At 38.1% G+C, this 16154-nt stretch overlaps 1 protein-coding gene across 1 annotated transcript in view; it reads left to right on the forward strand.

Moving 5' to 3' along the window:
* Positions 1-8821: 8821 nt before the first annotated feature.
* Positions 8822-16154, forward strand: part of NLN (neurolysin) — a 66320-nt gene continuing 58987 nt past the window's right edge. Inside the window, exons 1-2 of the mRNA XM_047087274.1 lie at positions 8822-9077; positions 13404-13552. Of these exons, the coding sequence (XP_046943230.1) occupies positions 8846-9077; positions 13404-13552 (381 nt within the window). The 5' untranslated portion in view covers positions 8822-8845. The remainder of the gene's footprint in view (positions 9078-13403; positions 13553-16154) is intronic.

A 16154-nucleotide genomic window follows, 5' to 3' on the forward strand; every position in this document is an offset into this window, starting at 1 on the left:
AACTTACCTGAAAAATTAACAGGGAATTAAGAACTAGCATTTGTTGCGTAAAAGTTTTCTTAGAATGCCTTGGCTGAACCTTATCTGTGTGAAATGTAGATTGTTTGCAGCTTCCTAGGAGTACACTTTTTCAAGTGGTTTACTACTTACCTAAGAACAGTTAATCAAAGGGCTCTGAAAAAGAGTGAGACCCAGTGCAAAGGGTAGCCATCAGGTTGCCCCAGTTTGAATTGTTTTAATCTTTGGAAATGGGTGACTACAAGCTGCCCATTCCTACATGGCCTGTTTTTCAGAGCTGGATGAAAGCTGAAGTAGAGCACTCGTCCCCAGCCCTTGTAGCAGTCCTTCAGATAACAGATCAGATAAGTGACGTCAGTGTGTGTGCCTTACCTGCCTTTTCTCCCCTACTACGAGCAGGGCGGAAGATCAAAGAGGTGCAACTAGTGATAAATCTGCTATTTTCCTTCTCTAGGATGCAGTAGCAACATGAGTGTGGAGTGGTAGTTAAGAATGTGGGCTTTGTAAGCACATCTAGTTTTAAATCCCAGCTCCACACCTGCGGTATGACCCTGACCCCATATGCCTCTTGGCTTCTTGGAAGAATTAACTAAGAAAAGTCACATAAACTCTTGATATGGTGCCGGCACTTTAGCAGGCTCTTCATAAACAGTAGGGGTGATGATGATAACATCAGTCATAGGTGTGGCAAGTTTCTAGCTTACGAGCCTCAACGAAGATTGGTAAACTGAGGTTGGGAATTCATTAGAAAGAAAAATTTTGAACATGCTGCATTTGAGATGTCTGTGGGGTCTGGTCCTCTAGCTAGGCATCTGGGTAGAATCATGGAAGTCACCAACTTTTTTGAATGGGTACAGGAAGAGAAGCCAACAAAGGAGACTGAGAAGAAATGGTCAGAAAAGTGGAAGAAGGACTAAGAAAGAGTAAAAGTGAGCTTTGCCAGAGAACTTTTAGTGACATAATGTGGACGACTTAGTGACAAGACAAAGAAGTAGAGACACCAGGTGGGACATTTGCAGGATGCAAAAACTGAAGACTATAAGTAGGGAGACACATCTTTCTTTAAAACTAAGAAAGAACATGGGAACCGGTAGAGATTCAGGAGGTTATCGTACTTAATTACATTTTCTGTAAACTCAGTAACCAAGCTAGACGGGTCTTTCTAGACATCAATTCTGCTAAATAACATCAAAAGTAACAATTTTGGCTAAGAATGTGAGTCTCTCTTTACTGGTACAAGTTGACTTATCCTAAGGCATTTAATTCTATAACATCCTTTTTGTAAAGCAGTTCTATCCTGAGCCAAATTGAAAGTTCCTTAAATAAAAAAGCTGTTGCCTGGACCATTAGTAACTAAAATACCAGATGCTTATCTTTTTTAGGGGGCTATAAGTACCCAAAATGGAGCTCACTAACTATTGAGTACTACTCATGAATCTGTTTCTCCAATGCAACAGTCCATTCAGAAGAAAAAAATATTAGCAACATTCAGAATGCTTGAGTCCAATATGTGCCATTATTTCCATTCTGCATCATCTCTAATTGCAGATCAGGGCTTTATAAAATGCCCCACGAAGGCTAAATACTGTCAGGTGGGGCTACTTGTATATTGGACATGTAGATAGAAGAGAAGTATTAAATAACCTTAAGTCAATCACTTCTTGGCCTTTTGATCAAGATCAAGTGGAAGTTTTTGGACACTATAGGTATCCAAAGGAAGTTTTGGGTCTATAGGTATCACTAAAAACCAGTTTCCACTTAAGGTCTGTTGGACATATAGCCAAGTCAATAGGTGAATACACTTCAGTCTGATAAGTGCTTTGGTCAGTGTACGTTTAGGGTACTGTAGATGCACAGAGGAATAATTCCTATTGGGGCACCTCAGTGGCTCAGTTGGCTAAGTGTCCAACTCTTAATCTCAGCTCAGGTCATGATCTCACAGTTCGTGAGATCGAGCTCCACATGATACTCTGCGCTGACAGTGCAGAGCCTGCTTGGAATTCTCCATCTCCCTGTCTCTCTGCCCCTCCCCTGCATGCGCTGTCTCTCACTCTTCCTCTCTCTCAAAAATAAACATTTAAAAAAAATAAAACAGCTGGAGGTAATCAAAAAGACTTCCTGGAGAAGGTGAGGTCTGAGTTGAGATCAAAAGCCGGAGTGGCTCGGTTGATTAAGTGTCCGACTCTTGGTTTCAACTCAAGTCATGATCTCATGGTTTCTGAGTTCAGGTTCCGCATCAGGCCTGCTTGGGATTCTCTCTCTCTTCATCTTTTTCTGCCCTCCCCAGCTTGTGCTTGCTCGCTCTCTCTCTCTCCCTCTCTCCCTCTCTCCCTCTCTCCCTCTCTCCCTCCCTCCCTCCCTCTCTCTCTCCCTCCCTCCCTCCCTCTCTCCCTCTCTCTCTCTCTCTCTCTCTCTCTCTCTCTCAAAGTAAATAAAGAAAAGATAATTCCAGTCTGGGGGCATTGAAGTCCTCAATAGCAGCTTGTAAAGAAAGATTAGTTCTAAAGTAAATACTAGGAATATTTGCCAAGTATTTTGAAGAATTGGGACAAGTTTCAGGAAATGCTATGCAACCACCAGAAAGAATGTATAAAATGTAAATTGTAGGGAAAAGAAGTTAGGATATTTTGCATAATGGTCTTCACTCAAGTCTTGGCTCTAATAAAACACATTTCCCTGCATGGATATTTATTTGTGATGTTGATGTACGATGCTGTTGCTGTAGTATTTTAGCCATATCAATCCCATCTCACTTCAAGTACACAGCGTCTACTATGTGCTCAGCAGTGTGCAGTGTGTTAGAGTTGAGGATTTTGACAAAAGAAGACACAATGGTTATTGTGCTTGAGAAAGCCCTCGTCTAATTTAGAGTATGAGTCAAACCAACTGAACAGGTGGATGACAGTAATTTAAATACCTAAAATGAATGGCATAGGTAAAAGGTGATAGAAGCTCAGATTTGGATGAATTTGAATGGTCAAAGAAGACTTGATAGGAGGAAATGGAGGCCTTTATGCCAGTAGGTCAGAAGATTTCTGAAAGTATATTCTATAAAATGTTTTGCAAAAGTTTTAAGAGAGTAATTAACTCAGTATAATTGTGGCATGCTCATTTTTCCAAATGCAGCTCTGCAGTCTGGTGATCTATGTCAAAATCCACACCACTTGATTTTTTTTGCCTGAGTACTTCATTTGTTTGCTGGACACAGGAAACATCAAACCTAACAAATATGCCTTCCTGTCAATGCTGTTATATTATTCTGTATTATTTCTTAGAAGTTTCAGAGTTTTGTGTTGAAAGTGTTTTAAAGAGAAAAGAAACAATGAAGAAGGTGTGGCTGGGACAGAAATAATAGAGCCTGGAAGTTTAGGGAAAGAAAAAAACTAGTGTTTAATTAGACAGTAGAAATCTCAAATTTAATCTAGATGCTCATTTTCAAATAATTGCATGTATTAACTCCTGTAGAGAAGACAGAATCACATAGTATTGCCTGTTTTCAACTTTTGTACTTCTTGGTTGCAAAAAGTGACTAGAAAAATCCATTCCCAAGGGTATAATCATATTTGCTAGAGTGATTGCAGGTGCACTGGTTTCTCCACACAGGTGCAGTTCTCCAGGGCTGCAGAGGCACTGAAGGGGGAGAAAAGATAAATGTACCAGCACCTGAAGTATTGAATGAGCTTGAAGTCATAACAAAGGGGAATAAAGATACTCCACAAAATGATGATATAAGAGGAAAAGCAGAGAGAATGCAGATAGAAAAATTCCCAGTAGATCAAAATATTTTAATTTTTTTTAAAAAGGCAGTTTTCATTCTTTTTGAAAATATTTATTGTGAGAGAGGATGCGTGCACAAGCAGGGGAGGGGGAGAGAGAGAGGAAGAGAGAGAATCCTAAACAGACTCTGCACTGTCAGCACAGAACCTGATGCGGGACTCAATCTCAAAAACCATGGGATCATGAACAAAGCTGATACCAAGAGTTGGGCACTTAACTGAGCCACCCAGGTGCCCCTAGATCAAAATGTTTTAGTTAGAAATAGGAAGGAATCCTTCAGTCTCCTTTTCTTTGGTAACAAGAATTGTAAATCCTGAAAGAAATTAAGATAAAATCCCAGAAGGTAAGAAGAAAGTATGACACAAAATTTAATGTGTTCTTTTGACACATAAAACTATGGTTTCTAAATTTTCTTCCTTTCTTTTTACCCTCCCTGTATTTGGGGAATAGTATCACTTCAAGAAAGTGGTAGTTTTTCATGAATTGCAACAGAAACTGTACAAGGGTGATTATGGGTGTATCTGTTCAGCCAGGGTGGAGGTTCTGATACCTTCACCAGTTTCACTGAGTTAAAATCAGGTATGCTGTAACCAAACACTCAACCTTGAGGTAAATGTTAGGAAATAAAGGAAAACTAGTGGAGGTTCATCTTATCAATAAATGTTTGAGGTAATTTTCTCTTAAAGGTGTTTAACAGTAATGAAAAGTTGTCTGTAATAATTGGTTTGTACTCAGAAGAGTTGTGAAAAGAACAGGTGATTAGCTACAAAGTCTTGTATTTCAGTCATCAGTCCACTTGCTGGTCATTATGTCAGTAATCCCATGGCCAGCCTCTTCACTTATACTAGAACTTCCTCAGAAACCCAGTCAGTAGTGGTGATGTCTCACTGCTCCTCGAGGCTTCAGTTCTGTGTATCCGTAAGAGATTGTGGAAATAATTATTTTAGACATTTTCAGCCAGCTCCACACACCGAACTTTGCATCCCTGTTAATTTCAGCCACCACCAAGCATATGAGACCCTCCAATCATCCATCATTTCTTGTTGTGACCTTCATATTTTTGCGTGTATGTGCTCATTCCTTTACCAGTTTTCATTCCTTTATCAGTTCGGATCCTCTATGAAACAAATAACATAAAACTGCATTCAAGCTGGCTTAAATATAACTGGAAAATAGGTCTAGGTCAGGTTTCAGAATTAACTGTTATAATGGTGATGTCAGTAAATATTTGCTTTCCTTCCTTTATTCTTCTGTTCACAGTGTTTATTTCATCCTAAGTCAGGTTCTACATAAGGTGGATGCCAGCTGCAGTCAAGAACACAAGCTTGCTCGGTCACACACAGTGGAAATAAGACCTGTTTCTCTCACAGGAGTTTGAGGGTAGGGGCAGCCACCTTCACAGATCGTGGACATGGCAGGGGGTGTGGTAGTCGTGTTGTGCATGGGTACTAGGAAGAAATATGTGCATAGACTTAGTTAGAGGGAGGCAGTGAATGGCTGGACAATGAACACATATTTAGCTATCTATTCTACTCTTAGACTTCTGCCTTGTTATTTCTGGAACCCTTGTCCTGTAGTCAACAAACTCCTCCCCTTTTGATACTCTCTGGATTGTCTTTTCTTCTACTAACCATTACTGAAATCCACTCAACCCTGGGGAAAATATTTTGTCTATATCCCTCTCTTTCACACCCCATATATCACAAAGTAAAGAGGAAAGACCACATCTTCTTTGTTTGCCAGCTCCTGCCTTGCCCTCACTTACGCTCCCAGACCAATACTTCTTCACCATTGTATAAACACCTTCAAGGCTCACAATCTGGTTTTATCATTCTATACCCTGCTCATGATGTCCTCCACCAGATACCTGGTTGGCTTCTCCATTCTTTGAAGACTTTGGTTTCTGGCTCAGTCTTCCTTTCTATTCCCAGGCCCAGCTGTCAAGCTGCTGACTCCAGTGTTCACATAAACAATTTATCCAATACTAGATTGCATTCTTCAACTCATTTATATCAACCATCCACTTCTGGGAAAATGTCCTGAATCATATCAGACTGCTTAACCTTTGAATTCTTAAATTCAAACCCACACTTTTTTACTACAACCTAACTACTCCCACTTTACCTGTTTTATTGATTTTACTGAGACTGCAGTCTCTTTTCTTATCTAAAACACATCCAACTTGGGGCACCTGGGTGGCTCAGTCAGTTGAGTGTTTGACTTCTGCTCAGGTCATGATCTCTTGGTTTGTGAGTTTGAGCCCCACATCCAGCTCACTGCAGTCAGCCTGTCAGCACTGAGCCCTCTTGGGAACCTCTGTTCCCCTATCTCCGCCACTCCCCCATTTGCACTCTCCCAAAAATAAAAAAATAAAAATAAAAGTAAAATATATCCAACTCTAGAGAATCACTTAGATGTACTCTACAGTTCTTTACCTTCTTCCTATCCCTCAATCATTGTAGTCTGACCTCCACCCCACAATCCCACTGACACTACTCTTGCCAGAATCATCAATGACATTCCTGTTGCTACATTTAACAGACTCTTCCATCTTTCTTGAGATTTGTACATTTGGCAGTTATTTACTCCCTCTTTTTTTTTTTTTTTTTTTTTTTTTTTAGTAGGCTCCACGCCCAGGGTGGGGCTTAAACACTCGACCTTGAGATCGAGAGTTGAATGCTCTACCAACCCAGCCAGCCAGGCACCCCTCCCTCCCTTTTTTTCTGCTTACTTTTCACAGCTTCCTAAATCCATTCTGGTTTGGTTTTCCTTTATCTCCATGATTAAACTAGAGTTAGGGCTCAGTTCTGTTCTTAATCTGCAAACTCCCTTGGGCCAGTTCAACCATTCCTCTAACTCCAATTATCATCTCATATTAATGAATTCCATTTAAATGTGCCACACCACTTCAAACTTGGCATGTCCAAAATTGAATATCTCTTCCCCCTCTCCAAAAAACCTCCTCCTCTTTCTACATTGCCTATTTTAATGATGTTACCACCATCCATACATCCAATTACAAGAATCTTGGACGACATCCTTGACTTTCTCACCCTCCACCCCTATACCAAGTACCAAGTCATACTGATTCTACTTCCTGAATTATCTTTTAAGTCACTCCAGTTCCCCCCTTTTCCTAATTCAGTATACCATGATATTATGCTCCAGTTACAGGAATAGCTTTCCTCTAGTATAATCTCTCTTTCTCAAACCTTTCAACTCACTTTGATTTGGGCAATTTCTCTAAAATGTATACCTTATTTCATCTCTTACCTGGTTAAAACCCTTCAGTGGCTCTCTCACGGACTTCAGGTTGAACTCTTTATTGATTCCCAAGGCTCTTCATATTCTGTAGTCCTTACTGACCTTATCAGATTTCTCTCTCCTTACAGCTTTTGGCATTTAGATAATTTCTGGATGTAGTCCAGATGTTGGCTTGCTCCTTGTTGCCTCTGTAAAATCTTCCAAGAAAAGTTCCTTCTGAGGTCTTTCAGAGTTCCCTCTGCTTATACCTGTCGTCTCACTCACCTCAATATAGAATAATAGTTCCTTTGTCAATTTGTCTCTCCACAATAATAGCAGAATCTTAGTAAGTTTGCCTGTTTATCCTTGATGCCTGTCACAATGACCAGACAATATATGCTCATAAGTATTTGTTAAGTGAATGACTTAAATAAGTCATTAGCCTCTCTGAGCCTCAACTGCCTCATCATTAAAAAGGGAATAATGCACTGCCTACCTCATAGGGTTGTTTTGGGGTCTTGTAAGATAATAGGATTGAAGTTTAGCATAGCAGTTAAGAGTGTGAGTTCTGGATCTCTATTATCTCCGTCTGGTTTTTAATCCTAGTTCACACCATATAACCAGCTATGTGACTTTGGACAAGTTACTTAACTTTCCTGTGTTTTAGTTTCCTCTTTAGTAAAATGAGAATAACTACAGTATCTGCCTCATAGTTTTGTTTTGAGGACTAAGTGAATAAATGGCAAGCATTTAGTACAGTGCCTAAACACACAACAAATGTTAGCCATTAATTATAATATTTTTATTTATAAGTTCTGAAATTATATTGCATGATATATAGTACATATATACACACATATGGCATCAATTATTAGTTTGAGGTTTTCAGGGAGGTAAAGGATTGTTATCATTAACTTAATTTCTTTTGTCTTTTAGAATAATGCCATAGCAATACCAGAGTTTATTTCCCAAACCTTAAATTCAAATTTTCATAGTTGATTTGTGTGAAATTTTGGTAAAAAAACATTTTTTTACATGCTGTTCATTATAAAAACGTTTTGAAACATTGTAGGTAGATGTTGACACAGGAAATAACTTTTTTTATTTTAATTTTAATTTTTTCTTAATTAAAAATTTTTTAACATTTATTCATTTTTGACAGAGAAAGAGAGAGAGTGGGCGAGGGGCAGAGAAAGGGATACACAGAATCCGAAGCAGGCTCCAGGCTCCGAGATGTCAGCACAGAGCCCGATGTAGGGCTCAAACCCACAAACAACGAGATCATGACCTGAGCTGAAGGACACTTAACCAACTGAGTCACCCAGGTGTCCCTAATTTTTAATTTTTTTAAGATTTTGTTTTTTTAAGTAATCTGTACATCCAACGTGGGGCTTGAACATAGAACCACAGGATCAAGAGTTACATGGTCTTTTGACTGAGCCAGCCAGACGCCCCAGCACAGGAAAAACATTTATATAAGAAAGATTACTGGTTTAACTTATAAAGGACAGTTATTACGTCTTTGACACCTAACTTCATGTCTCACCATGACTTAATTACATGACCAATTCAGTGTTTGGTAAGTACTAATTTCATTAAATCTACATTCAAGGGAAAAAAATACAAATGCATTTAATTTTGTGCTTACGTGTTCACCTGAAAGAGACTTGCTCAATTTTATTAAAAAGTTCTTTTTAATATAATTAGACAGTATACATTTGTGTATTGGCTTTGGATCAACAGATGTCTAATTTTTATTCTTTTTCTGATTCTTTTCAGAGTTGGTGGTTCCAGGATTTTATTCAGAATGACTTTAGGAAGAGAAGTGATGTCTTCTCTTCAGGCAATGTCTTCCTATACTGTAGCTGGCAGAAATGTCTTAAGATGGGATCTTTCACCAGAGCAAATTAAAACAAGAACTGAGGAGCTCATTGTGCAGACCAAACAGGTGTACGATGCTATTGGAATGCTTGACATTGAGGAAGTAACTTACGAGAACTGTTTGCAGGCACTGGCAGATGTCGAAGTGAAGTATATAGGTGAGTAGCATGCAGACGTCCATTGATATTTCATTTTGTAGGCATCATAAACCATTTTATGCTTTCTGTGTTGGCAATCATTTTCCAGTTTTACAAGACATTGATTTTTCCATAATGATTAACTAATTGCTTAGAATTCAATTAAATAAAATTAAAATGTTTTATTATGTTGGCAGTGGTGCTACAAAATGTACAATCTCATTACATCTGCTTTCTGGAGAGTATTTTGACATAATATATCAAAACTCTTAAGAAGTTCATACCCTAGCCCAGCAGTTCCACACCTAAGCATTTAATCTAAATAAATTATCAGATACAGGAAAAATTATGTACAAATTTATGTATAAACAGGTACTCTGTCGTAGCAGAACCTTGGAAACAACTCCTGGGTGCCATCCAGCATATAGAAAGACCATGTAATGGTATGCTCAGGCTCTGCAACACTATGTAGCCATAATCACGTTGAGGAACAGCATTTCTTAACATAGAAAAAAAATACAGAGACGAAAACCAGAAGAAAATTTTACTAGTAGCTAATTTCTTAGGTATCAGATTTATGCTTGATTTTTTAAAATTTACTCTCCATGCCTTTCTCTATTTTGCATATTTCCTATACTTAAAATACATTATTTCTATAATATAAGTATTAGGCCCTTTGAGTTAAAGGAATGGAGATTCACTCCAATTGCCCCTAAGGGTTAGACATATTCTGTGATATAGTTATGGCTAAACAACCTTGGCTATCCAGGTTTTGTAAGAACGTAAGTTATCGGGATATCATAAACATTTGTATGTATTCTGGAATTTGGAAGGTTGTCCAGAATCCTGTACAGCCCTAGTGACCTAGTCATCTCTTAACCCTCACCAACCCCTCAACACCAAGAATTCCCTACCCTGTGCCCCACCTTAATAGGGACTCTCTTACCTCTTCTGTTTCAGTTTCTGCCTCTTCCCACCAGCTGCTTCACTCTCATTAATGGCCACTAAATCTGGATAAAAGTCTTGAGTTTAAACTACTAAATAAAAAACACCTGGTGGGTCTCGTTAGTCAAACTCAAAGGGATGGAGTTGGTTCGCATTTGGCAGAGTTTTCCCAGAAGGCAATATTTTGTGTCTCCCTTGCTATATGTGGTTTGTCCTTGGTTCAGAGACTCATTTCTTCTTCAGTCATATATGGCCGACATGGTGTGCCAGCCTGGTGAATTATGCATTTAACAAATATAAAAATCAGTGGGGAAAAAAACAAAATCTTTTTAAAAATTATCTTAAAGTCTGCTGCTTTTCCAATAATACATCTTTTATTTTTTTTTAATGTTTATTTATTATTTTTGAGACAGAGAGAGAGAGCATAAGTGAGGGAGGGGGAGAGAGAGAGGGAGACGCAGAATACAAAGCAGACTCCAGGCTCTGAGCTGTCAGCACAGAGCCCAACACGGGGCTCAAACTCAGAAACCGTGAGATTATGACCTGAGCCGAAGTCAGACTTTTAACTGACTGAGCCACCCAGGCATCCCCCAGTAATGCATCTTTTAAATATACTTTTAGTTTTCAGAAGTCCTTGCTCTCTCATAAATTTACCTCTGTAAGTTAATCCTAAAAATTTTTGAGTTTAGGAGATTTTTAAAGACCAACTTTATCTTATCTGTATTTGTTCTCAGAGCTCATTCTGCCTCCTGCAGTAACTGTTAAAACCTCATTTGACTAGTGTCCAATACTGTTTATAGTTTGGCAGTAAGAGCATAAGTCTGGTTCAGGTCTTTGTGGCAAAGTAAGGAAGGAAATGGTTTTTAGTATTATTGTTTGTTTAAGAATATGTTTCCAGTTTTAGGCTCCTGCATTTTGTTCTGCTCATTTTAGTTCTTGAGCAATTTGATTTTTTCTTAATATCTCCTTGACTTAATTTTAAAAAGTAAATAGAAATTATACCTATATAGTTAACTTTATCACTTAAACAGGTGCTACATCTATGAAACTTTAATTCTGTTCCATTCTTTAATCAAGGAACATAAAAGTGTATATTAAATCAAATCCTTAAAGAATAATTATTTAATTAGACTTTTTAAACCACATGTTATGAATTTATGCAGATATTTGAGGTGATTTTTCTTTTTACAGCTTTATAGCACTGTTTTAAGAGGACTGATATGAGTGAGGTAGCTTGTTTAACTGGATAGTTTCTTGGTATGGAAAGGATAGCTCTACTGTCTACCATATATCATATGTGGAAGTTTTACCTGTTTACAATACCTTCAAAGTACTAAAGCTAATAAAAGTGTATTCATTGTCACAGTATAGCCACACCGTTCCTATAAACCATACTCATTTTGTGTTGCCTAGCTGGCTCAGTCGGTTAAGTGTGCAACTTTTGATTTTGGCTCAGGTCACGATCTCATGGTTCATGGGTTAGAGCCCCATGTCAAGATCCTCACTGTCAGCACGGAGCCTGCTTGGGATTCTCTCTCTCTCTCTCTCTCTCTCTCTCTCTCTCTCTCTCTCTCTTTCTCTCTCTCTGACTTTCCCTTCCCTCCTCTCTCTGTCTCTCTCTCAAAAATAAAGAGATGCCTGGGTGGCTCAGTGGTTAAGCATACAACTTCAGCTCAAGTCATAATCTCATGGTTCGTGAATTTGAGCCCTGTATCAGGCTCTGTACTAACACCTCAGAGCCTGGAGCCTGCTTCCGATTCTAGGTCTCCCTCTCTGTGCCCCTCCCCTCCTCATTCTCTCTCTCTCTCTCTTTCTCTCTCTCTCTCTCTCTCTCTCTCTCAAAATTAAATAAACATTAAAAAAATTTTTTAAATAAATAAAAACAAAAAAAATAAACCATACTCATTTTTTCTGTAGTTGGGGTCATTTCAGTGACATCAGATTTTTGCCCGATGAAAGTCACAATACAAATGTATTAAAAACCCAAGAAAGAATTTTAATATATGAACGTTAGAGCAGTTCGTTACCACCATCATTTAATAGGAATAGTCCCAATATTCAACTCTTCACTGGATGTGTCCACTGAGATTTCTGGGAATCTTCTAAAATTGTATGGAAATTTTATGCTTGTATGAACGTTTGCATTTCGGGGAGGGTCCATAACTTTGACTAGATTCTCTAAAGAATCTGTAGTGAAGGTTAGGAATTTCTATTTTAAATAAACTTCCCCCACCCCAACTAAATTGGTCTGCTTTTCTCTGGAAAACAGTGTGGAGGTTCCTCAAAAAATTAAAAGTAGAACTACCCTATAACCCAGCAATACCGCTGCTAGGAATCTACCCAAAGGATACAGGAATGCTGATGCATAGGGGCACATGTACCCCAATGTTTATAGCAGCACTTTCAACAATAGCCAAATTATGGAAAGAGCCTAAATGTCCATCACCTGACGAGTGGATAAAGAAGATGTGGTATATATATATAAGGGAATACTACTTGGCAATGAAAAGAATGAATTCTGGCCATTTGCAGCAACATGGATGGAACTGGAGGGTATTATGCTAAGTGAAATAAACCAGGCAGAGAAAGACAGATATCATATGTTTTCACTCATATGCGGATCTTGAGAAACTTAACAGAAGACTATGGAGGAGGGGAAGGGGAAAAAAAAGTTAGAGGGAGGGAGGCAAACCATAAGAGACACTGGATACTCAGAACAAACTAGTGTAGGTGGGGGTGGGGGAGAGGGGAAAGTGAGTGATGTGTAGGGAGGAGGGCACTTGTTGGGACGAGCACTGAGTGTTGTATGGAAACCAATTTGACAATAAATTTAAATAAATAAGTAAGTAAGTAAGTAAGTCTGCTTTTTTCTAAAACATCCTCTCTCTCTGCCAGTCCCCATGCTTGTAGTCTCTACTTTTCCAGTCCTCTCCTGAGGTCTTCCTCTTGCCCTGCCCGCCCTAAGGTCCAGCCTTCATCATAGGTGTTACATGGTGCTCCAGTCCTAATATTGCTGTGTTCGAGTTACTATCCCATTCTTTTGGCAACTAAGCTGCTCTATCCTGTATTCTTTATCTTTTCATGTACTGTTCCCTCCTCCCACACACCAGATTATAAAATGTGTTAGTATGAGAACTATGTCTTTATCTTTCAGCATTCCCAGTTAATAAGTTACACCCTAAACATACTTTGATAAGTGCTCAGTTTATACCCTTATTGTTCCTAATAATGTCACTGCAACAGCCAAGTCCTGCATTAGATGCTGTTTCCTGATAGCCTTACAAAACTTTACAGAAGGTATAAAATGAAAAACTTATATTAGGATAATCATTCATCTAGGTAGGAAGTATTTTTCTTAATGCTGATTGGATGAATCCTTATGATTTTGTCCTCTATTGACAGTGGAACGAACCATGTTAGACTTTCCCCAGCATGTCTCCTCTGACAAAGAAGTGCGGGCAGCAAGTACAGAAGCAGACAAAAGACTTTCTCGTTTTGATATCGAGATGAGCATGAGAGAAGATATATTTCTGAGAATTGTTCATTTACAGGTAAATGATGTTATAAACCCTTTTAAAAGAAAAACAAAATCTATACTAAAAAAGTAAAAATCTTTGACCAACAATAAAAAGTATTTAGGGCGCTTGGACGGCCCAGTTGGTTAAGCATCAGACTTTTGATTTCATCTCAGGTCATGATTTCATGATTTCAAGTTCATGAGTCCAAGCCCCACATCAGGCTCTGCGCTGACAGTGTGGAACTTGCTTGGAATTCTCTCTCTCCCTCCCTCCCTCTCCCTCTCCCTCTCCCTCTCCCTCTCCCTCTCCCTCTCCCTCCTTCTCTCTTTCTCTCTGTTCCTCCCCTGCTTGTATTCTCTCTTTCTCTCAAAATAAACAAATAAACTTTAAAAAAGGTATTTGAAAATTTCTAGATTTTGTTTCTAATTATTATAGTAATGGGTACAGCATAGTATTTATTGTTATACTACATAGGTTAATGTTGAGTTGCTAATTACATTCACTTAATACTAAAGACCAAGTGTGAAAAAGTGTACATCTATAAATCTAAGGATTGTTAATTGTCATGAACATAATGGTTACTCTTTGAATTTTCTAAATGTTGCAAGGTTTATATTAGATTAGATCAACTAAAGGAATTGAATTGTTTATCTGTAAATATCATGTGGTTTTGGCCTTGATATTAATGACATACTGTTGATGCTGCATGCCAAAGTCATTCCTCTCTGTCATCCTTACATTTTTCAAGACTCACAGAAATTACAGATAATGAATGTTTTAGGTGGGTCTGCCTTCAGTGCTTTTGATATTTTCATCACCAATGTTGATTTGCTTCCTAGCATTTTCGTCATGTCTTGGCTTTGAATTTTTATTTTCATGACACTCAGCAATTTGTTTGGAAAACAGCCATTCTTTATAATCCTAGACATTTTTGTTTAATTTTGCATGTTTCTTTATTCAAATCTCAAACATTTTGGGGACACCTGGGTGGCTCAGTCCGTTGGGTGGCCGACTACAGCTCAGGTCATGATCTCACGGTCTGTGAGTTCGAGTTCCACATCAGGCTCTGTGCTGACAGCTCAGAGCCTGGAGCCTGCTTCTGATTCTGTGTCTCCTTCTCTTTCTGCCCCGTCCCTGCTTGCTCTCTATCTCTCTCTCAAAAACAATAAACATTAAAAAAAATTTTTTTTAAATCTCAAACATTTTGTTCCTTTTAGCAAATTATGATAAGAGTTGAAATAAGAAAGCAGTTTTATTTCACGTTTTAACTTACTGAAGAATATGTAATCAAGATTTTAGACATTTAAGATATATGTGCTGTCTATTCTCTCATGTCAGATAGGCACTTTTTACCCTGTAATTTATATTCATCTATATTGTTCATAACTGTTCATCTTTTTTTTTTAAGTTTATTAATTTTGAAAGAGAGAGCAGGACAGGGACAGAGAGAGGGAGAGAGAGAATCCCAATCAGGCTCCTTACTGTGAGTGCAGACCCCAATATGGGGTCAAACTCACTAACCATGAGATCATGACCTGAACTAAAATCAAGAGTCAGATGCTTAACCAGCTGAGCCACCCAAGTGCCCCCATAACTGTTCACCCTTAGCACTATAAAAATAACATAAACTTTAATAACTTCATGATTATTCTTTATTAGTTACATTGTTCTCTTTTTTTGACCTCAGTTATTACTCTGTGTGATTCAAATCATGGCCCTTACAGTCTCCTTTATTTTATCTCATCCCCCCCCAATCTAATTCCTTTCTAGCTCTATATTAGGTATGTATTTTAAAACTTTTTCCAGAATATCTCATTTTCTTTTGTTAACTCTGTTTTCATTCTGACTTCTAAGTTTTCATTTGGAATTTTCTAGCCTCAAGAAGGTATTGCAATCTTAATGTTATATATCGTGTTTAATGTTTTTCTCTGATATTTATGAATGTTCTCAAGATATGGAAGGTGTGTCACTTTAGATTTCTTTGTTACACTTTTATTGGAATCTGATCCCAGTAAATTTGGAAACAAACTGCTGCCGGGATAGTATACTAAAATACTATACCAGATAGACACCAGTGCATTCATCATATTAGTTCATTTGTTTGTGCTGGTTTTATTGTAATAATTTACAGTGGTTTCAGAGTCATTTCCATAATTTTTCCTTTTTTCCAAGAGAGTAATTATTCCCATGCATGTCATTCGTTCTGTGACCATTGGTAGGAGCTTTTACTGTATCTGTTAAGGCTAGATCAGAATAATAAACAAATAACAATTTTTTTTTTATACAGTGGAACTTATCTGGTGAATTTAGTTACCTTTAAATACCTTCATTGACAAATAGTTGTGTTTATTTAGGCAGTATTTTTTTTTATTGTATTTTATTTTTTTGATAGACACAGGATGAGTGTAGGAAAGGGGTAGAGGTCGATGACAAAGAGAGAGAGAGAATCCCAAGCAGGCTCAATGCTCAGCATGGAGCTTGACGTAGGACTGAATCCTACCACCCGGTGATCAATCATGACCTGAGCCGAAATCAAGGTGGACAGTCAACGAACTGAGCCACCAGGTGCCTCTATTTTATTTTAATTCTAATATAGTTAAGATATAGTGTCAAATTGCTTTCAGGTATACAATAT

Source organism: Lynx rufus, unplaced genomic scaffold (assembly GCF_022079265.1).
Source record: "Lynx rufus isolate CCGP_SWC_20201006 ecotype Redwood Valley unplaced genomic scaffold, mLynRuf1.p SCAF_1, whole genome shotgun sequence".
NCBI classification, from domain to species: domain Eukaryota; kingdom Metazoa; phylum Chordata; class Mammalia; order Carnivora; family Felidae; genus Lynx; species Lynx rufus.